The sequence below is a fragment of the Trachurus japonicus genome, chromosome 3 (assembly GCF_045865225.1).
Source record: "Trachurus japonicus isolate A0001 chromosome 3, Traja_1.0".
In the NCBI taxonomy this organism is placed as follows: domain Eukaryota; kingdom Metazoa; phylum Chordata; class Actinopteri; order Carangiformes; family Carangidae; genus Trachurus; species Trachurus japonicus.
In genome coordinates, this window is record NC_140909.1 from 27,118,107 (window position 1) to 27,140,596 (window position 22,490).

Consider the following 22,490-nt stretch of genomic DNA (forward strand, 5'->3'; position numbering starts at 1 on the left):
ACATTGTATCAAAGTGTCATATCTTCAGTGTTGTCCCATGAAAGGATATAGTAGCCTATAGAATATTTTAAAAAATGTCAGGGGTGTACTCACTTTTGTGAGATACTGTATATACCTGAAGAATCGCCCTGATCTTAAATATGAGAAATAACACTTAGAGTGTTAAGATAAATTGATACAAATAACTTGACAAAAGACAGTCCCACAAGGTGGAGAGATCTTTTATTTTACATAAAAAAGGGTGCAAACTGGAGTTTCCCTTTAGGTGTGGAGGGAATAAAAAGTGATTTTATAAGGTTCATGTGTGACACATTGTATTATATGAATTCAAGGAGGGAGAAAAAAACAGGCATCTCAGATAAAAAGGACCTTTACCTTTCTGCAAATTAAAAATAAGAAACCATAAAAAGAAGAAACATGGGTCCTTCATTCTTGAAGCCCTTGACTAACTCATTCAAATACATTTTTGAAGTGACATTCATATTTCAACACAATAATATTTATTTACAGATTTAAGATTTCTCTTAATCATAGCTCTGAAAAAAAGACAATGCTGAGGGGAGGATAAACTCTTGGAGCTGTACAATTTGATTTTCCACAGTCTGAGAGAAAAAAAACAAACAAAAAAATAATCATCAAAGAATACATCTTGTATATGGAATCCCAACAGAAAAACAAAGACTACAATTGTGAACACTGTACAATTTACAATTTTCAAATAATCACAATATTGCAGTAAATGTCACCCTAAACCTCTCCCTCAAAGAAAAATATACAGTAAATCGAAGACAATTCTACAGTACAGCAACAAGGAAAAAGTGCCAGAGAACCCAAAAAGACCGAAGCCATTCATTCACACTTTAACTGTCCTTTGCTTTGATTTACACAGCTTCGACACACAGGAATGAGTTACACACATCCACAATCGTTAAGACGAGGCTGACGTCTGAAGTAAACCGTACGAGAAATAAAAAGGAACTGAAATGGGATGAGCCGTGAGGAGACGTGGAAAAGTTATTTAATTTACATGAAGACTGGAAGCCATAACATCTCAGTGATCCATCAGCACACGAGCCCGACAGGAGAGAGGCCACTCGCTGTCGTCTCCACAGAAGCCATGCACATACAAATCACACAGAGTTCTCCTATATCGCTCTGCGTGAGGCCCAGAGAGTAGAAAAAGGAAATACATCAGAGTAATATGTCTATATCTACCGTTTTTCAGCCGTGAGCTAAGGAGTGAGGCCACTCACAGTTTTGAGGAGGAAGCAAATGTTGCAAAGACAACCAGTCACAAATTCAGCTCTGAAATAATAATTCAATTGGTCGGTTTCTCTCAAGTTTTGGCATAAATTAAAAAAAAGAAGAAAGAAAACTCAACAGAAACGACTCAAAACAACAACAAAACAAACACTTTTTTATGGACACACTCCAACACTTCCTGGTACTGAAAAAAAAAGAAAAAAAAGAGCCACGCTGCTCTGTGGTTTCTCAAAATGACAGTGGACACGTCAAGGACACAAGGTGGAATGCAATGGTCAAAAAACATTCAACTTCATATTTTTCTGGCACAGGTAAAAGGCATGGGCTAGTAAAGTAGTAGTCTCAAGGAATGGCACTGGAGGAATTGAGGGGGGAAACACTGAAGGCTGTATAGTCTGGATATCCATCTCACTACACAGGAATACTTTCAACACGACGCTCCGGGTGCAGCTGATGCTCAGTGTGGAGATTCACAGGCAGCAGATGTTGCAGGTTGTGGTTGGCTGGGTGGTTGTGTGGGGTGGGGTTTCACCCTCACCACATAAAAACACACAACGATGAATGTTTCACAGAGACAAAGTTGTGATGTTACCCTCCACACCGGCATCAGCCTGCACCTCCCCTGGGCCCCGGCCGCGCTGACGCCAGCCTCGCCCAGTTGCTCACAGCAGCCGGTGCTGGACTCCACAGGCTGAGCGTGACAAACCTCACCTGTCCAACACCCTCCAGAGGCACTAAGACATCTCAAAGAAATGAATACCTGTCATTCAAATAGCCTGTTTTCCCACCATTCCTCTAAAAATCCTATTTGTGGAAATTCATAAGATAATGACCAAGAAAAATAATAACAATAAAAAAACAGAACAAAATGAACAAACGGAAAAGGTCCCATAGATTTTCATATTCAAGTACTTTCAATAACACAATAACTTAGACCCTGGAGTAACTGACATGTCAGGGGTAAGAATAAACCAAAAGCTATACAGTGTAAATACACGCAACAAGCAGGTTTACATACTGATTCATTGAGATAGTTTGCAACATCTACAACATCGTATTTCTAAAGATGATGGAGCAGGTCCACAAACGCCAAATCTAACACCCCACTGAGAGTTGATTCATCTGGGATTCAAGTGTGTGTGTATGTGTGTAAATGTGTATGTGTGCAGAGAAGATGAGGGTTGCATGGCACGAAAAGGGGGATCGGGCGGGGATAAAAAAAAACAAACAAATTTAAAGTGTATTCCCTGCACCCTATAGGGAAGGCCTAGCACATGAGGCAGCTACAAATAAAGTAATAAGCACGTTTAAAGTTACAGTATTAAGAAGGCAGGGTCTTGTCAGGGAAAGCCGGGGTCAACAAATGTAGTGCAGTCATGGTTTGGAGCTTTTCTTTTTTTTCTATTTTTAATTTTGTTACCCTCTCTTTCCCCATAAAACCATGGCTATTAGGAATGAAAAAAACAACAAACAAAACTAAAAAAAATGCATTCAAAAGAAGAAAAAAAAATTCACATTAGCAAGATATAAAATAAAAAAATAAAAACACCTATGTGTGGTTATTCACGCTCTGTTAGGAGGATAGGCAAGGTGACGTATCGAGGATATTGTTTCAAGGCAGTCCTCCATGACACTAAATGAAAAATAAAAAAAATAAAACAAATGGTATGAACATGTTCTCATCTGTGCTCACGGCCGACATGAGCTTTTCTCTCTCTGCGTTTGGCGAGAGGGACCCAAACATCAAACATAGCTTTGCAGCACAGTGGGAGGGGTGGGGGGTCTTCAGACTGGACACGCAGGGGGAGGGGAGGGGCAGGGGATGTCTTAACACCAAACACATTATTAAACACCAAACCTCACATTTGGCATGGCTCTCTTAAGGGAAACGTCTTCAGTGTTACACAGGGAGGTCACTGCCTGCTCCGATACCGGCTGAGAACAGTCTGCAATGTTGGGCTTTTTATTCTACAGGTGACCACGCTGCAAGTCTCACAGCCCTCATGCTGCCAACTGGTTTTATCCTGCTAGCGACGTGGCGTGGTGTGGTGTGACGTGGCGGTCAACTGGTTGGGGTTAAGGCATTGGACTGTAGCATCGAGAGGCTGTGATTCAATCTCCATAGCACATCATGCCAGTTTCATCCCCCAGTGTCTACTGGTTCAGAGTCCATCATCAACCATCACATTATTAAGATCAAGAACAATTAAGACTCCCAACCCACCCATCCATTTAGAATTTTGGTCTCGCCTTTTTTTTGAACGTTAACACCTTAACTACTATTTCCTTTCCATGCGCATAACAGATTATATGAATGCTCCAAAGTCTTTTACTTTTTCGGTCCATACATTCAGTGTGTATGTTTTAGAATTAGGAAGAAAACTGGTGGCAACTGAGAGATAAATAGCATAAATAGCAATTTTTTTTTCTTTTTTCCAGCCACATCTACAAGTGTCAGGTTGCTGCTCATCATCACAAAGCCAACGGGAGCAGAACTGCATGAGAGTCAAAAAAGACTGTAGTGTATTTTGACGGCGGCGTGGTTAAGGGGAGTGTTTTAACCAAGCAGCGTGAGCAGAAAAATCGTCCTCAGAGAACACAGTGCGCAAGATGTCTCTGGTCTTCTGTTCTCTCAGGCCCTGGTCCCGGCGCCAGGGGTCGACCTCTTTGGAGGAAAAAAAGTGCAGGGGCCAAATGGCTGACTGATGCTCTCTGTTACACTCTTGGCTCCTTGTTCAGGTTCACATTCAGCCCCGCGAAGAGGAATGAAGGGGCTTTGTGTCAGAATGAGTTAGCAAACTAACGACGGGCAAACCGCTTTGAACTGGGACTTGACAGAGGAAAAAACGAAAACATGATTTTGTGAGTGAAAACAAACGAAGAATGGTATGTAGAGGGCTGAAGGTGGTAAGACTCCACAGGAAGATCCATCTCTTCCTTTACAATACCACAGAGGAGGGGAAAAAAACAACAATAAAAAAAAAAGCCAAAAACATGATGAAGAAAAAAATAATACAATGCTGGGCATCATAGGGAGGGAAAACAAAAACAAGATTATCCTCTGCAAAATTCCAACTGATAGGTTCCCCATTTGGCCGACTGGCTTGCAAAACATTCCCACACATCTTGGAGGAGGACGAAAAAAAAAAGAAAACTCTATAATAGGACTCCCATCAAAGACACAAGCATCTTGTACATCTCTACAAACCGTTTTTTAATTGGTCCCTCCAGAGGACAATTCAATCACGATCTTTCAGTTGCCTCTTTTATCTGAATGGGACCTTATTGATTTCTGAAATCACAATCAACTGAGCCGGACACTTGGAACGTTTCAGGCAAGTGGTGGATGATCATTTGTGCCTCGGAGTGTTCTTCTTCCGTTTTCGCTTGAAGAAGCAGCAGCACCTGCGGACAGAGACGGACATTCAATGGTAGGTAGATGAGAGAGGGTTCAGATGAAGCAAAAAGAAAGAATAAACAGGAACGGTTGCTTTAAGTACCGGAAGTGTTTAGTCAAATTACTAATTTGTTTAATTTCAGTAAACCAAATCTGGACAGATGCCTGTTATTAAATTTTTTTTTTTTGGGGGGGGGGGGGTCATATGAATGCGAACTGCAGCTGCCAGAAGGTTTGATTAGTAAAACATGAGGACTGAGGACAAAGATGGATGTATCTCCATCCACCGAGTGTTTGCACATTTATTCACCTCTCACTTTTTAAGAACAAAAACAAAATGGCAGAGGGGACTCAACTACAAACTGCTGCAGTGACTCTGAAGGAAATATTTCTCCTTTGCAAAATAAATAAATAAATAAATAAATGGAGCAGTGCACACAAAGAGCACAAGACAGGATGAGCCTTAATGGTCATAAAAACACACAGAGACAAGAAAAAAAAGCTGTGGATCAAGACATAGGACAATGACTGGGTCGTCTTGGATTAATTTATTAATAATAACAATGGTGCATCATGCAACAAGAGTTTAAAGGCCTTTGATCTGAAGCCAAATGCGCTGCAAAAAGGGAGCTTAGCGTCAAACTTATCTTAAAGGGATAGTTCAACATTTTGGCAAATCGGCCCATTGCCATAATCCCTATAGTTTTAGCAGTAGGTTCGTTATCTTTAATTGTCGGTGCAAGGTATTTTTAGAATGGTGGAGCAGAGCCGTGAGCTGCTCAGAGTTACGCTACGAAGGCTAATGGGATTTCTTGGTTTCCCTCATCAGACTGATCAAATACACAATCCAACAACTCCAAAACGCTCTGGTGGACAAATTGTGAGCTGCACATTCACCATGCTATGAGATAATAACAGAACCAGACAGAGTTGTTTTCAAGGTAAATTTGTAAAATCGCTGATGCGCGTTTCTGTCAGGGGCAGTTTTTCAGCAAGCAGTCTCTGTATTTGTCTCGAAAACAACTCCATCTCGTAACATTACGTTACGTTATCTCATAGTGTGGTGAATGTGCAGGTCACAACTTGTCCACCAGAGCGTTGTGGAGTTGTTGGATTGTGTATTTGATGAGTTTGATGAGGGAAACCAAGAAATCCCATGAGCCTCTGTAGCATAGCTCGGAGCAGCTCGCAGCTCTGCTTCGTCGTTCTAGAAATAGCTTGCACCGACAATTAAAGATAACGAACCTACTCCTAAAACTATAGGGATTATGGCAATGGGCCAATTTACCAAAATGTTGAACTATCCCTTTATAGTACTTCTTGTTTATTGTTTCCACCCTGATGTGATATTTGCCCAAGTAGTATGGCTGCTCATATGGCAGCACAGTTTACAGTCTTATTTCAAATTGAAAGGGAGACTGAATCATACACGTCAGACAGTGTTCGCAGCAGTATATAACACCATTGTACCGGCGACACTAGTTCAAACTAGTTCAAATTTGCAAATTCTAACTCCACTTTGCCCAGCCTAGGCTGGTCCACTCCCTGTCCCATGAGTTTGATGTGGACTAGCGGAGAGGGACTCACCACAGGTTGAGCATTTTCACGCAGCTACAGAAGAAGAGAGAGGAAAGAGTGTAAAGAGAAAAGAAAGATAGATTAATACAGCGAGACCAAGATGATGGGACTGGGCACATGCAACACTAAACATGCACACGAACACACCAACAGGACACGGGTGGACACGGAGGGAAAGGTTCGGAGAGAAGGGATCACAGAGCGTCTGCTCTGCAGCGTATGATGTCTCCCAGAGCGTCTGGAGAGGAATGGGTTAAAAATATCAAAATGTGCTATAACTGAATGTACATTTAACATCCTGTCTCAACAATTACCCTGTCTGCTTTTCTAAATAGGTATTGATCCTTCATATATAATTCCATTTCCATGTTTTCAAGTCCTATTCTCTAATATTTCTTGACGTCAGACATTGAACACCGGTCTCTAACCTAACCTCTAGGATGCTGGAATGTGAAAAACGTCAAGTGGAACAGAAATAGTCCAGGTTTGGGTTAAGTCTACTCTGCTTAGTCCTTCCTAAGCTCTAAGTGACCAGGTTTTAACTATTAATTTACTCATCATTAAATCTTACACGTCTTTGTGAATATGGGCTTTAGTAATGTGCACAGCAGTTGCTAGGAAACATCTGTTGCACTGCTGAATCCAACGCATCTGAATATGTTGAACATGTAAACAGGGAGTTTACATATTCGGCTAGATTTGAAGAAATGTAGCTTGTAACCCTTGTAAAATATAGGTAGGAAAATAGAGAGCAATAAGGGTTTGGATAGTTAGTCCTTTTCTTCCAGTTCACATAAAGGGAAATATTCACATAAGATGAGCTAACTGGAGCTATTAGGTTATATAATATATTCTATATAATAATAATTAGTAAAACATAATGATATTAACTGGAGGTATATTTGACATCTTGACAATTACCCCTGTAACTCTTTAAAAAGCCAATAGAGCTCATAGTGAGATCCTATCAGCCTTCTCAGTAATTTCAGTAAGATACACAACAGTTAAAACTGGGTGTACATTACAGCGCATCTTCAGGTAAGAAAGTCTACTACTTATTGTCTGATAATGTTAGAATAACTAAAACATGGACCGTCTACTGCTACAAATCAACTGGGAGATGCACAACCCTGTGATTTTATGAATTGCACATTAAAGCATTACTGATGGAAACCAAAATCCACAGCAAGTTTAATCCGACTCCTGCACAGACTGAAAAACATGAGTTACTGTTTGACAGTCAAAAGCAAATTTTGGCCTGTGAAAGTAAATAAAAACTTTAACCTAGTGGTATTAATTCACCATAGGAACCTGTTCCCCCCTCCCTCCCAAAAGGCAAAACATTAATTAAACTGCATCAGATGTATTACTTTGTGTTCGTATATCAAACATCAGCGTGTTTGACGAGGTATCAAAGAGGCTGGCAGTAAACGCACCAATCATCATATCAAACAAGTGTGTGAATGGATTGGACGGAAGGAGCAAGGCCCTGCCGTCTGGGCACAAACGGGAACAAGCACAGATTAAAGTGAATGAACCTGTGGGAGATTCATGAGGAGACTAGTGGAGGGGAATAATCTTCTACTGTGGCTTTGATAGTGGGAAGATGCTAAATCCCTGCTATGAAGCACGATGACAAGATACACAAGTCGTACTGGGATATGCAATAGTGCAGTAAGAGATGCTACAATGAAACCTGATGGCTGCTGAAAGAAACTCTTCGGAATCATTTTCTTTTATGTATAACATAAGCTGCCCAAGTGATGACTGACCCAACATTACCTGCTCTGTGCAGCAGCCATTCGGAACTGACCTTTAAAAGGGACAACGAGGAGTTTTGGAAAGCGATGTGTTTTCACACTACATTTATCATGAGTGCCTCCGCACGCACGGTGAAATTCTTGGACCGGTGCAAGACACCGGACGTCTTGCCAAGAATGTTTTCATTCATCAAGAATGAAAGTCAGAGGTTCAAAGACGATCAGATACCGTCGTAGTTTCGTCCATAAACTGCGATTTGGCGGCGTTATTCCCATGACCTGCTGGGCAGCGTCCGCGAAACCGAAAGTAAGGAAACGCTAGTCAGCTCGCCCAGCATTTCCACCACTAATACAAGTGCAAATACAAATACACTAACACAAGTGGGTAACGTAGATTCATCCACATTAATATGAGACTTTTTTATAACCAAATACAAACTCCTCGTTGTCCTTTTAATTAAATATAATATTTTTGTTAAAACCTTAGACAATACGATTGTTTTAATTATTAAATTCACCCAAAATCGATAAGTCACCAATCATCTACTCACTCCAAAAGCGTTTTGATAACTCCAAAAGTTCTCCAAACCCTTCCTTGGCGTGACGGTGAATTATCGATTTTGGGTGAAATATCCCTTTAATGTACCAGTTTTTTAATGAACCCTGTGTTTACTGAGGGAGGAATAAACATCTGCCTGCTCCGAGTGTTCATTCAGATCCAACACCACCACTAGTGACGACTACCCAAAAACACTAACTGGGTCCATGTAGCTAATGTTTATCAATGGGCCCAGTGGAGCCACATCAACAACGTCTCCTCTGCGGCCTGACTACAGGGGCTGACTACTGGGCTGACATGTGTTGATGGTAACAAAGCTGCCTGCAGCCAAGTCCTGCTCTCCTTCTCAATCAAAGCCGACTCAGAATAAAAAGTTTTTTGCTCAACCCAAGTAAGTGTGGTCGTGCTGGCGACTAGAGACAAAGCACTATTTTTAAATATCTCAGCATGTGTAGCTTCTCTGCTTTTGAAGCTCGTAACTAAACCTTCTCCGTTTGCACTTTTATCAAAGAGGAGGGGGAAAAAAATCTCTGCTGTTTTCTGTGATATCCAACAACCGCATAGTAATGATTTTCTCCATTATTATATTTTCTCTCTCGGAGGTCTGTGTGTGTGTCTCTCTCTTCGAGGAGCACCGCTGACTTCTTCTCAGTCAACTCGACAACATGACATTCAGCCAGTGGCGGCGGCGGCATCTCCACACAGCGGGCGGCTGGCCGGCCGTGCGGCGTGGCTTCATTCCAGCAACTGATGCTGAAGAAGATCTTTAGCTGCTGCTACCTGCTCTTGGAAAAAACTGAACCCGACCACTGCTGACAACAGCATCATGTTTGTCTCTCAGGGGAGGAGAGAGGAAGAGGACAATGACATCATGTGTGTCATCCTCATACATGTGACCAAGTGGCCACATGGACTTTACAATCTGGTGTGATCTGGAGTCTGGACTGCACTGCCCTGATGGTTACTGGTGCTGCTGAGAGGTGATGATGAGGCACACCCTGAGTGGCTGCCACTGAGTGTAACCTTTATTAATGGCTGACTGCTCCACATATGAGAAACTGTTTGAGGTCTGACTGACAAGACCATCCACCCTGGGTTTTTTCTCTTAAAAAAAAAAAAGTTGGGAGAAAAGCATACGAGACAGTCAGCAGTCAAAAACCCACACAGACAGAAGATAATAGGCACAGGAGCAGGATGACAGCTCGGGGTGGGGGCTGTCACATTTCCACAGCATAGTAAAGGGTGGCGAGAGGGGGGGAGAGAGAGAGAGAGAGAGGAGGAGCGGGAGAGAGAGAGAGAGGAAGCGACAGATGGACATCATGGAGGAGAGGTGTGGCAGGTGTGCGACACGTACTTGGCCTCGTCCACCACTTCCACCTCTGCCTGAGCCGTGATGGGAGCGTTGGAGTGCGCGGCTAGCGGATCATCTGCGTTCAGCTCCCCATTGGTTGAACTGACCACCTGCGGCACAGACGGGCATGAGTTCAGAGCGAGCCGCGGACGTTTTGGACCAGTCTGCACACGACAGTTTGATGTTAGCATGTTTGGCCAGAATGTGAAAACATGAGCTGCTGTGACAGAGAGCCTCTCTAACTTACATCGTCTCCTCTGGGGAAACATGTCGGACAACAACAAGGAAAAACACACTGATAACACAAATGTGACCCAGATGCCTTGTATTTAGTGAAATATTTTTTTTAAATACCACATTTATTACTTACTTTTGTAATAAAAGTCTTCCAAGTCTGTTAACAGGGCATTCCTCACTCTAAAATCATTTTGGTAACACTTTACTTGACGCCTATTTCTATAACACATTATAACCATACTTATAATGAGTTACTTTATAGCAATGTATTACTATAGTTTTTTTAAACACTCATAAATGATCATAATTCTTCATAACAATAACACACTATAAAGCATTTTATCATGACTTATAGGGTCAGGTATTATAATAGATAATCATAAGACTTTAATAACACATTATAGAGCATTATACCTCTAACCGTTTAACCTACACGGATAGACATCACCTGTAACAACAGCGCTGAAAAAAAAGAGAGGCCGTCGCAGACTTCCAGCTCCTTCAGTCTGCTGTTTGTTCACGCTCAGCACAACGTTTGAATGGAGCGGAGCCCCTATAAGCCCCGCGGGCGCACAAGCCGCGCGTGAACGCCATCTCGCGGCCCGGAGCTTAACGCACCCCTTCTGCTGCGGTCGAGTTGAACCTAGTTGAAAACAGTGCCGCTGAGCTTCCATAGAACTACAGTACAGTGATTTTCAATTAGGATTCCAGCGCGGCGGCCGCCTCAAAATTTATAATGCAGAAAAAATCCTGCATATAGCTGGGGGTGGCACAAAATAAGCTGGAGGGGGCCGCCACGCAATTTTGAACGCAGGAAAAACCCTGAGTGTGTTATGATTATTGTTATAAAGCATTATGATCATTTTTAGTGTTTATAACTATAGTTATACAGTGCTATAACTGCATTATAATTCATTATAAGTATGGTTATAATATGTTACAGAGATAGGCGTCAAATAAAGTGTTACCATAGTTTCTATACTCATTTAACATGTGACGTTACCTATGCGTTTTAGGCCGTGATACATTTGATTTGACCTGCATCAAACCAAACCTTCTCTGTCTTTCACTGTGCACTCACTCTGTGTACGCATAAAACTTTTAACCCTGGTAAATGAAAAAATATGAGCGTTACAAATCATAACAACAGTGATAAACAACCAAACACAACTGACAGCATGACAGAGATAATCAAACACCACCACCAGAGCACAGAAACATAGTCAGCCGACGGACACACAAAATCCACAATATGCAAATTATAGCTGTTGATGAATGAACTGTTAAACCTGTAGAAGAAATGACATTATAATTGTTTTAAAATGTGGTCTTGTGTGCACAGGTGTAAACAGTGTCGACCTTTGTAAATCTCCCCATTCACTCCCATACATGTTGAAACAGTAGAGAGTAAACACCAGAAGAAGAAGAAGAAGAAGAAGAAGAAGAAGAAGAAGAAGAAGAGGAAATGACTTGTTTACTTGTAGTGAAATGACTACAACTACTACCAGCTCCACACTGTTCCAACATGAATGGCATTTAGTAGCAGGAATGGAGATCTACTAAAAGCACACGGTGCAGACACCTGTACAAACAAGACTACAGAGGGACAATCTGTGGTAATGGCAAAGGAGAGAAAACCTGCACCGGACTATCCTTTAAGCACAATGACCTTTGCGTGACTTCAGAGCATGCACTGAGCCTGCTAAGCCAGCCTTGATCTTGCGAGGAATGCCCAAGAGCCCCCCCCCTCCCCGAGACCAAAATTCCACAACCAATAATAAAGCTTAACCAAATTTTCACCAATCTGGGCGTCGTGGCACCTGATGACATGCATGTTGGTGGTGCAGAAAAATAACATTTCCCAGCCAGGGGTAAAAGGGGTGGGGTGGGGGGGTATATGGTTGTAGATCTGTCTCACACACAAAAGACTAAAAATAAATAAATAAACAAAAACAAATCAATTGCCATATCCTCCTTGGCATTTATTTGTTTTTGAAATACCAATAACTTGCACTGTTTTTTCTTTTATCAATTCATTTCTGATCAATTACGACAGTACACAATTGACTGTGTAATAGAAATCCAATCATCGCTTTTCTTGAAGGTGGAAGCAGTCCAAATATTCTGAGTTGATCATTGAGTATTTTATTGATTATGATGCAGCTGAGTATTGTTAGTTTTAGTTTACAATACAAATACAATCTCTGCCTCATTTATCAATAAAACAACCTCGACCAACTCTAAATAGATCCAAAGCCTTTGTCCTCTTTTGCGCTCTCTCTTTCTCATTACTTGGGATTAGATCCTATGAGACAGATCTGACTCCATAGAGACTGAATGGGGGCTGCTGGTTGACCAGGTGAGGGGTGTATACCTGCACTGAGCCCCCGTGCCTGTCCGCTGCCAGGTGAGAGGTCAGATAGGAGGAGTTTGCTTGGCGTGTGGGCTGCACCTCCCATGCTCCTCGTCGATCTGAGACCGCTGTCTGCTCAGGAGTCAGGGACGGAGGGGGGTGGGGGGAGCGTCGGTGATGGGAGGGGAAGTGGGAATGGGGTTGCAATGGGAGAGGGGAGTGGGGGGAGGGGGAGTGATGGAATAATTGTGTTAGGAAAGATGGGTATTTGGGTGTGCGAGGCCAGGTACCATGCAAAGCAGCATGAGAAATGGAGAAAAAAAAAAAACGTAACAAAATAAAAGAGTGAATCAAAATCAAAGCAAGGCTTCAGCCAGAGAACTAAAAACTAATGAGGTCAAATGGAGGTAAGCTCTTACATCGCACACTTTGGCCTTGATTATACTCACTACTAGCACAGAAATGTAACTACTAAACACTAGTCAACAAGGTTTTAACCTTTTACTAAACTAAATGTTCAGTACACTGAGCAATGAAATCACTGAAAAGCAGAAACTTCAAATTTGACTTCACTCATACAGAGTGAAAACATGACAAGAGTTTGAGCTACAGCTGTGAACTTGCCTTTTAGGCAACCGCAAACTACGACAATACGCAAAAATGAACTACACAGAGGAAACCATTACAGAAACATCAAACAACCATAGCACATCTCCTAATTGACATACTCATGCTCCGTCCTCTTACCCTGTCTCATTACAGTGTTGGAACTGGATCAGTCATCATCACTTTCGTGATTACGGTCAATGTCCACTGTGAAATACTCATCAACAGCCACAATGATTAAAAATTTGTTCCAAACATTAAAAGGGATATTCCGGCGTAAGTTTAACCGCTAGCTTCTCTGGTTGTAGCAACTTTAGCAATGACCGTACCATAACAAACAGCGCAGTATATAGATCCACTGGCAACCGATCAAAAAGCCACTTATAGCCTCAAATAATGCTCAGAACAGCACCAAACGTCATCAACAGTACAAACAGGGTCCCAGAACATAATACGAGGCATCAAACATCTGTTAGCTTAGGCTGGTGAGACGAAAACAACTCACCCACTCTCCTCCAGTTATAATGGATCATCAAGTCAAATGGATAATCAAGCGGTCAGTCTGGTGGTCACTGCCTGTCGGTGGCCACTGAAACCAGATGATTGTGCTGCCAGTCGGCCTCGAACGTGTGTTGTCAGTGCCTGGACTCTATGCTGGACACGGAAAGTTTGCTGCATAGCGTATAACTGGAACAGAGTGGGTAAGTTGTTTTCCTCTCTTTTCAATAGAAACCAGGCTAAGCTAACAGATGTTTGATGCCTCGTATTATGTGCTGGGACCCTGTTTGTACTGTTGATGACGTTTGGTGCTGTTCTGAGCATTATTTGAGGCTATAAGTTGGTTTTTGATCGGTTGCGCTTGGATCCGTATACTGCGCTGTTTGTTATGGTGCGGTCATTGCTAAAGTTGCTACAACTAGAGAAGCTAGCGGTTAGCAGACTTCATCTCTCGAGGGGGGGTCTAACTCAGTGTTACGGTGCGTTGGACCATGGGTTAAATTTACGCTGGAATATCCCTTTAATGTAGCGATGACTGGGATTTATTAATTAATTCCTTCCTTCTTAAATAACTAAGTGCCTAAAACTTACACTATAAGCAGAAATAATGATAAGACCCTGAAAAATAACAATATTTGGGCTGTTAAAGGTATATTGTGTAAGAATTACTCCCATCTAGCGTTGCGGTTGTATATCGCAAGCAACTCAGTCGTATTTTTCATGCTGCATTCACGTGAAATCAGTTAGATGCCAGATGGACAACAGCTGCTGCAGGTAACAGCTTAAACAAGCCTCTTTGTAAACAAGTGGTCCGTCAGCACGAGGCAAAACAATACATGTGACAATATGTTGTCATGGCGATGTGGTATTGTTTACCTGACCCACGTTTTACTGGCTTTCTCTTGACTTCTGTGACTAAAATTACATCTGGTTTGTTACCGACGGCCGTCTTTCCGACTGCACCTGAATGCTGCGTCCTCACAGTCCTCACTGCGTTACCGCGGTGACTTTTCACAGACGCCACCTCGACCTGAGCCGACAGCTCCGGTGTGTCTCCGCCACTTAACGTAAAAACATGGCGACACCACATGGCAGCCAGCACCGAGCTTACCCGCTCCATGTAGATATGAATGATATGAACGGCTAATTCAGAGCTTACCGGAACACTTCAGTTCGTTGATGGGGGGGGATTACTGATTAATGAAAAACAGACTTTTGAATGAAATAATCGATTTTCGTGAATAGATAACAGGAGAACTTACACAATGTACCTTTAAGGATGTTGTCTTACACCTGTCATTGTGCATGTCACCATCAGGGGGCCGGTGCTCATGTGTGGCCCTCACATATGTTTATGTACGTATATAAGGTATATAGTTCAGGTTTAAAAGCATGGGTTGCTTCCCCTGGAACAAAACATACACACACATCCACCACTACAAACAAACCCTGGTGTACCTGATTTCTGATTGGTGGGTGCTGCGAGGGCCGGTCTCTATGAGGGTGGCTCTCTCTCGTGACCGCAGACGCTCCGGAGTCTATATGGACAGACCCCACTGGTGTGGGCTGAGGGGGGAAATGACACTCAGTTAAAAGCTGTGCAGGGGCGCGACCTGCTGAAAGGTTCGTCCAGCGGCTTCACGGTCGACTTACTATCTGTCTGCCAACCCAGTCGTAGGTGTAGTCAAAGGTGTATCCTTTTCGCTCAAACAGCTCGGTGAACAGGGTCCTCAGGTATTCGTAGTCAGGCTTTTCAAAGAAGTCCAGCCGCCTCACGTATCGCAGGTAGGTGGCCATCTCCTCTGAGGTAATCAAAGAATAAATATGATTTAGTCTCTAATGTGGTTAGAAGCTTTACGGCCACATCCACGTACAAACTACAGCTGTCTTCGGCGTACAGTACCTGGGAAGTTCTCACAGAGGACCTCGATGGGAGTGTTTCGTTTTGTGTCTCCAATCTTCTGGTATCGTTCTTTCAACGTGTCGGCCTGCAGCAGAGCCAAGACATTGAACATATCAACCATTTCTGATGTCTAGGAAGCATTTGTCACACATGATCCTATTATTTAATACAAACTGGTTAATGGCCTCTATACACTGTGCGATTTTAGCAGTCTTACAAGACTATTGCATGACACACTGTGCGACATGGATCTAATCATCTTTGGTACGACGTCAAGTTTGACTTGTGCAGACTGTACGATGATCGTTCTACTGAATCGCAGGTCACCCCCCCCCCTCCCCCCCTCCCTTTCACACACAGACACACACACATTTGTCTGTCACCGGCACCAGAGGAGCAGTAGCTACCGTCAGTTGTTGTTAATCGCTGTCCGTTATTTAAAAATGAAATCACGACCTGTATTGGTACCGGAGAACATCACAGTGGTATCGTCACGTAATGAGAGCACTTCTAAATGAGGACCAAGTCACGTCTCCCGGCGTAAACACGTCAATATTCTCCGGTAGGCTGCCGCTTCTCATCACAGTGCGCACCTTGAGTTTCTTTTTTTTTTTTGACATAGTTTAAATTCACACACAACTTTTCTGATGGCTGTATGAGTCCTCATGCTCCTCCTCCTTCTGCGACAGCAAAAGGGAACATTTACACTTTTCCAGACAAGATGATATAAACTACATATACCTACGTTTTTTTTAAATTGAATGACTATTTACTCGAAAATCATTTCTCATCCTTATCATCTGCGCCACCATAGTAAAACTGATAGACGTCCATCAGCTGATTAGTAGACGTAGGTCGTAGCAGTTTTAATCGCAGGTTGTCTTTGGTCGCAAGACGCCGACGCCGGCCGTCCTAGAACCTGTCTCACAGTACGATTTCGCCACGATTCTCCTACGATGGTCGTCTTTCGTCTGCGACGGCCAAAATCGCACAGTGTGTACAGGGCATAAAAGGGAAATTCAAGTTTTGACTGGTGAGAGACGGTTCATTTTAAATTTCTACTGATGCTTCTCATTCCTCTTATGGTGCTTTTCCACTACACAGTCACTGCACGGCTCGGCACGGCTCGGTTTAGGTGCTGAGTTCTTCAGAGTCCCTTCTCAGCAGGGGCGGGGCCGTCATACCACGGTGGCTATGGCTGCGTCGTCTCGCTCTCTTTTTTCAATCCTCTCGTCAGCTCCAGACTCACTCGTCGTCTGCACCTCCATCACGGACCACAGCGTGGTCACATGAAAGAACACTCTTCCAGTGATGATGCTTTGGCCAATCAGTGGAAGGCAGTTGGTTAACGTCATGTTTCAGTATCGCTTCGGCTCGCTTGGAACCGGGGCTGACGTATTACCAAAAATGTACCAAGTACTAGGGGCTAGTGGAAAAGCAAAAAAAAAAAAAAAACGTGTAGAGCCGTGCCTTGCCATGCTGTACCTCACTAGTGGAAAAGCACCATTAGTTTAGAATGATGTTTTTTTTGTTTGTTTTTTTACATGGGATAACAGGTTTTGGAGCCCCTCCATGTGCTTCTCCTACCTTGAGTCCTTGCCAAGGGAGACTCCCACGAAGGAAATACATGAACATGTGGCCTAAGGCCTCCAGGTCATCTCGCCGACTTTGCTCTGTATGAATAGATTTGACAACATTTTACTGAGAAACTTCAACAATGAAATGCAAACTTGCTTTACATACTGCAATAAACACTTAAAAACACTACAGCACAACACAGAGCAATAGGTGAAACGTACCTTTGCCTAAATGTGTATTGATGGACATATATCGGGCAGTGCCAGTCAGACTCTTATGTTCCCGGTATGGAATGTGTTTTTTGGTCTCAGGGTCAATGTACTCTTTGGCCAGGCCAAAGTCAATGATGTGGATGATGTGTTCCTTTTTATTCCCTTGCCGTCCAATGAGAAAGTTTTCAGGTTTTACATCTCTATAGATGAGGTTTTTCGAGTGCACGTACTCCATTCGAGAAATCTGGCAAGACAAAAAACAGTAGAGTCATCAGTTTACTAGTCCTGATAAGAGCTTTGCAGCCTCTTTAAATGGTTGTATTGTGTCTATTGAGCTTGGTCAAATTTAATAACATTTACTGAAAGAGGTCATTGAAGGATCCAGTGACCCACACTAGTCAGGATGTCATTCTGCTTCTGCAACATCCTTTCACTTTACGGCAGTGCAATACTTTAATGGAGGGAGGTCTCTTTAAAAGGCATAATGAGAGGTTTGAAGACACAATTCATAAAATCAAAAACACATCATGCTATGAAATTCCTGCTATTATCAGAACATGTTTTTTTTTTTTTCATTATTTATCAGTATAGTGATTTTACAATTAGCCTACTTCATAGGCCTTTTCTTTTTAAGTTTGGGTCTAATTCTATAAAACATCTTTTTAGAGCAGGAGTTCGGGTGCAGTAATTATTATAATTAATTAATTAATAATTATTATTAACGGGGTAATTACCAAACTTAATCTTTTGTTATAATTATGGCTAAAATATGCCATTTTCCAATAGTTTAAAATTTGATTTGATTTCTGAAAATCATCTCACCACCCCCTGTGCCACCACTTGTGCCACCACTTTGGGAACCACTGGTTTAGATACTTTTTATTTTCACCAGTGGAACCACTGATGTTGTGGCATCTCTTGTGAAAACGACAAAGAAAAGATGGCAGAGATGCCGGTGTCTCTGCTCTGACACAACCTGCCTACGTTGTGCTGTGTTCTGTATGTTTCTTGACTAATCTGCAGGAGCTGTCTGCTTTACAAGAGCGCTGCAGGTTTAGTGCTGACAAAATTAAGTGTTGGAAATTTCTGAGATGTCTCAGGCGCCTGAAGGAGAGCGGGCCAAAGTGCCCTCTGAACTGCTTAAACCTAATGAGATTCGGTGATGGCTTTGCTGCTTTCAACAGCTCCCAGTGGTAGGCTACATGTACAGTACAATGACACAGTGCTATTTTGCAGGCAGGGTAACAGAATTCTCTGCACTGGTACTCCAACCTTTCCACCTGCACATGGCCTGTTTTGTATTCATGCAAACGCTATAAAACAGCATTACAGATCATCCAACTAATTTTACACTACACTTTGTTTCCAGCAACACCAGGGCTTTTCTGTGAGACAGGCTTGTTTTTTTTTATTATGTCCCACATCATATCTTCTATTTCAGAAGCTCTCCTTAAATGTTGATTTTTTTTTTTGCTTCAGCTATTCAGCTACGATATCAAAAGAATCACATCCTCCATCTTGGCCGTGAAAACAATTTGACAATTAGATCATTCTTAGCTGTAGGTTGACTCACCAGCTTTCATCCAAATCTGTTTTGCTCAGCTGTCAGCTGATTAAAGTCTAATGGCTCCTCTGCATCGTGACAGAGGCTCGCATCAGTGCTGAGTAAAGATCATGTTGTTGCATCTATAGGGATGATGCTGTGCTGATTTTACCTGAAGTGCAGTTTATAGTCATGTACTTGGTCTTTAGGTCTGAAGCCCGATTGATTTTCCACACATCGATTTAGAAATACACCACATTTCAGTCTTACACAAGAAGATGATAAATTAAAAATGTTTTTTGTGTCAGTGTTTTTCATTTCCTCATGTTCTATGATGTATTTTAATTGCTGTTATAATTCCTCTGTGTAAAACACTTTGAATCAGAGTCCTGCAATGGGTCAGGTACCCGCAGGTAAAAATTATACTTTTATAAATTAACAGGTATGGGTACGGGCGGAACTGAAAGTAATGCGGGCCGGGCAGGTAACTATTCTACTTTGAAAAGCAGACACGAAACAGACAATGTCACTGACTGAGTTGCTGTGTCAGTAGACACAGGAGATTATGGATTAGGTAAAGTCCAAATTGGTCCAAAATAAATCCCCAAGGGCTAAATCAGATGTTTGGGAGAAGTTCGGTCTCCTCCAAGACCAGGAGGATATTGTTGTTGTTAGTGGCGCGGGTAACGGTTCAGGTAACGGGTCTCTTTATCGACGGGTGGGGCGGGCACGAGTTTCCAAAATTGGACCCGTGCAGGACTCTGCTTTGAATCATTAAAGGGATAGTTCAAAATTTTTGGCAAATTGGCTCATTCCCATAAACCCTGTAGTCTTCAGAGTAGGTTTGTTTCCTTTAATTGTTGGTGCAAGCTGTTTGGAATGGCAGAGCAGAGCCGTGAGCTGCTCAGAGCTACGCTATGGAGGATCAGCACTCTATGAGATTGAACGTTACGAGACAGAGTTGTTTTCGAGGCAATATGCAGAGACTACTTGCCGAAAAACTGCCCCCGACGGGAATGCACATCAGCAGTTTTACATGAATTTACTAAACTAAAGTAAACTGAACTAAAAATAGCCTGCACTGACAATTAAAGGTAACATACCTACTCCTAACACTATAGGGATTATGGCAATGGGCCAATTTGCCAAAATGTTGAACTGTCCCTTAGAGTTACCATATAATAAAGTTAAAACATCAAAAAGTTCAAAACATTGTGTTGTGTCGTGCTCTGTACTCACCAGCTGAATTGCGATCATTAAGACAGTCTTCAGTGAAAAGGTCCTGTCACAAAGGTCAAAGAGATCCTCTAGACTCGGGCCCAGCAGCTCCAGAACCATGGCATTGTATTTCCCACAGGGCCCAAAGTAAAACACCTGGGGCACTCCCTCTGCTAAAAACAGAAAAACACACACAGGAAGAAAGAAATGAGACCTAAATCCCTGCACTGTGAGTCATCCCAAGTCTTTTTTTGTTTACCTGTGCATTTACATCAAAGAGAGACAAGATGACTGTTCACAGCTTACACAGTTAATAGCAAACTGCAAGGAGGAAAAGCTAGTATAAAAGCTAGTATAAAAACTAATTATTAGATACAAAGAGAGAGAGAGGACTGTGGCTCCAGGGCTTTTTCAGTTGTATATACCAGTGGGAGTTCAGAGAGCGTTTGGGTGGCATAAGTGTTTATTATTGCCGTCTCCCTTGACTAATGATATTTCTAAGTTGGGTCCAAGGTAACCGACCACAAGAGGCCACAGCCGAGTGGAGGAGGGGCACCGGGAGGTTACCAAGGACAGAGAGCGAGGCAAGCTGGGGAGGTAAAACATTAACCTCAAAGTAAAATACAACACAGGGCCTGCAAATACAACTGTGTCACTCCTCTGCAGCAGGCTGGAAACTAATCTATTCACCGCCTCACATCACAACCTCCCCACTGAATCACATCCTCTCTCTGCTCTACTCTCTCTAATTGCTCTAAAATCCCTTCCATCTGTCACCTTGGCTCTTGTTTTACTTCTTGTCATCGTGCATTTTACTGTTGTGAGTTCAGACTAATGGCGGGGCTGAGTCTCTGACCCCTGCACTCCTTCATATGGGTTATTGGTAATGCTGAATAATAGCTTGTAATGTTGAACTTGTGTGAGCTTAATACAAGAGTATGCAGGGTGTGAATCGGGTTAATTTTTTACCTAATAAGCACACACTAGGGATTTCCAAGATCATAACAAAAGGCCTCCACTCCGACACCATAACCCCTGCTGTTCATTTAGAATCAATTGTAATTGGTTATATCTGTATATCCTTTGTTGTCCTCCTGACCAAATCCTGAACTTTGGTTTCAAAGAGAGAGAAATCAGGTCAAACTTTTTAAGTGCCCTCAGGGAAGCGTGACTCAGAGCTTGCCCCTGCTTACTGCTAGCCACAGTGCTGTTAAAAAAGGTCTCCTCGAGAAAAGACTTCAAAGAAAATGCCGGCGCTTCAATCATACAGACCTTGCTTTATCAGACTGCTTAAGCTGTGCTCAGTCCTTGGAAATATATAATTGCCTGGAAGTTACAAAAAAAGTAGGGATGCCCTGATTTCTTTTCATGTCCCTGCTACAGTCGGTCCCTTCATTCTGAGCATCTGCAGACTCCAGCAACTAGAAAAAACTCCTTGGGAAACAGGAACAGTGTGATGAACAGTGTGACAAGCTGTAAACACAATATGGATCTATTCTCATCTTATAATACCGCTGCAGTGAGTCAAATCCAAGTCCTATATTTACTAGGAAGTTTTTCTATCCATCTTGAGGAAAAAGCCAGGCTGAATCCATCACTGCTCCTCTATGTTCACCAACTACACACTAACCGTCTATAGTCTGTCAGTCTGTGCTGCTGGGGAAGTTGTGAACAGTGGATTTATCAGAGTTTTTTTTTGTTTTATTGAAAACAGCTGCCTGCTGCTCTGGAAAACAAGTCAATGAACATGGCGAGAGTGAATCATAACAGTTCAGTTGCCGGCTGTGAAAGCGCAACAACGAGATGACGGTGGAACACTCATTGAGCTGAGGGGAACTGCACATAGATACTATTATGTTGGTTTGTCTCTGTGAGTAACACCGTTCCCATTATACAGTCATTTGATACATTTCTATCATAAAAATATTGATCAGAGCAGGCTCCTGGTTCCACCTTAATGTATTTTTACATCATGTTTATATGCAGTCTCAGGAGTCGTGAGTGTGTTTAGAGAAGGATCAACATTTCCATCATAGATGCATTATTCTTTCAGGTAATTTAAGCAGAGGCTGATCATATAAAAAAAATATCATAGTACTAATCCTGAATATTGAACATACTGCTAAAGAAATTTGACTTGCCAGCTGGGTAATGGGAAATACACTGCAGCGAGGAAGGTGGCACAAATGCTGTCAGCTAGCATATGGGCTTGTAGGAGTCATGCTGTGCTCCATCCTGCGTTTCTGGACACCATTATGCACTTCTGTGGGTTGCTAACTGTACCATAGGAATGAGTGCCCTGAAACCCCGGGCGCCTGTGGGAGGCCTAAAAATGTGTCAGATTGGAGATCTGCTGTAAATAATTGGATAAACGGTCGTACAATTGAAAACAAGCTTTTTACAAGCAGAGGGAAGCGGGGGAAGGCAGAGCCAT

The 22,490-nt window shown here is 42.5% G+C and overlaps 2 protein-coding genes across 3 annotated transcripts in view; both read right to left on the reverse strand.

Annotated features, from left to right (window-relative positions):
- The window catches only part of neo1a (neogenin 1a), a 228,867-nt gene that overhangs the window by 2,341 nt on the left and 204,036 nt on the right, over positions 1-22,490 (reverse strand). The window lies entirely within an intron of this gene.
- csnk1g1 (casein kinase 1, gamma 1) overlaps positions 206-22,490 on the reverse strand; it is a 39,797-nt gene continuing 17,512 nt past the window's right edge. Inside the window, exons 5-13 of one of the 2 annotated variants that reach the window (XM_085768695.1) lie at positions 20,078-20,229; positions 17,305-17,539; positions 17,093-17,178; positions 15,506-15,590; positions 15,256-15,404; positions 15,061-15,168; positions 12,520-12,630; positions 9,912-10,018; positions 206-4,668 (exon numbers count right to left, since the gene is read on the reverse strand). In XM_085768695.1, the coding sequence (XP_085624821.1) occupies positions 4,614-4,668; positions 9,912-10,018; positions 12,520-12,630; positions 15,061-15,168; positions 15,256-15,404; positions 15,506-15,590; positions 17,093-17,178; positions 17,305-17,539; positions 20,078-20,229 (1,088 nt within the window). In that variant the 3' untranslated portion in view covers positions 206-4,613. The remainder of the gene's footprint in view (positions 4,669-9,911; positions 10,019-12,519; positions 12,631-15,060; positions 15,169-15,255; positions 15,405-15,505; positions 15,591-17,092; positions 17,179-17,304; positions 17,540-20,077; positions 20,230-22,490) is intronic. The other variant, XM_085768705.1, reaches the window with a different exon arrangement.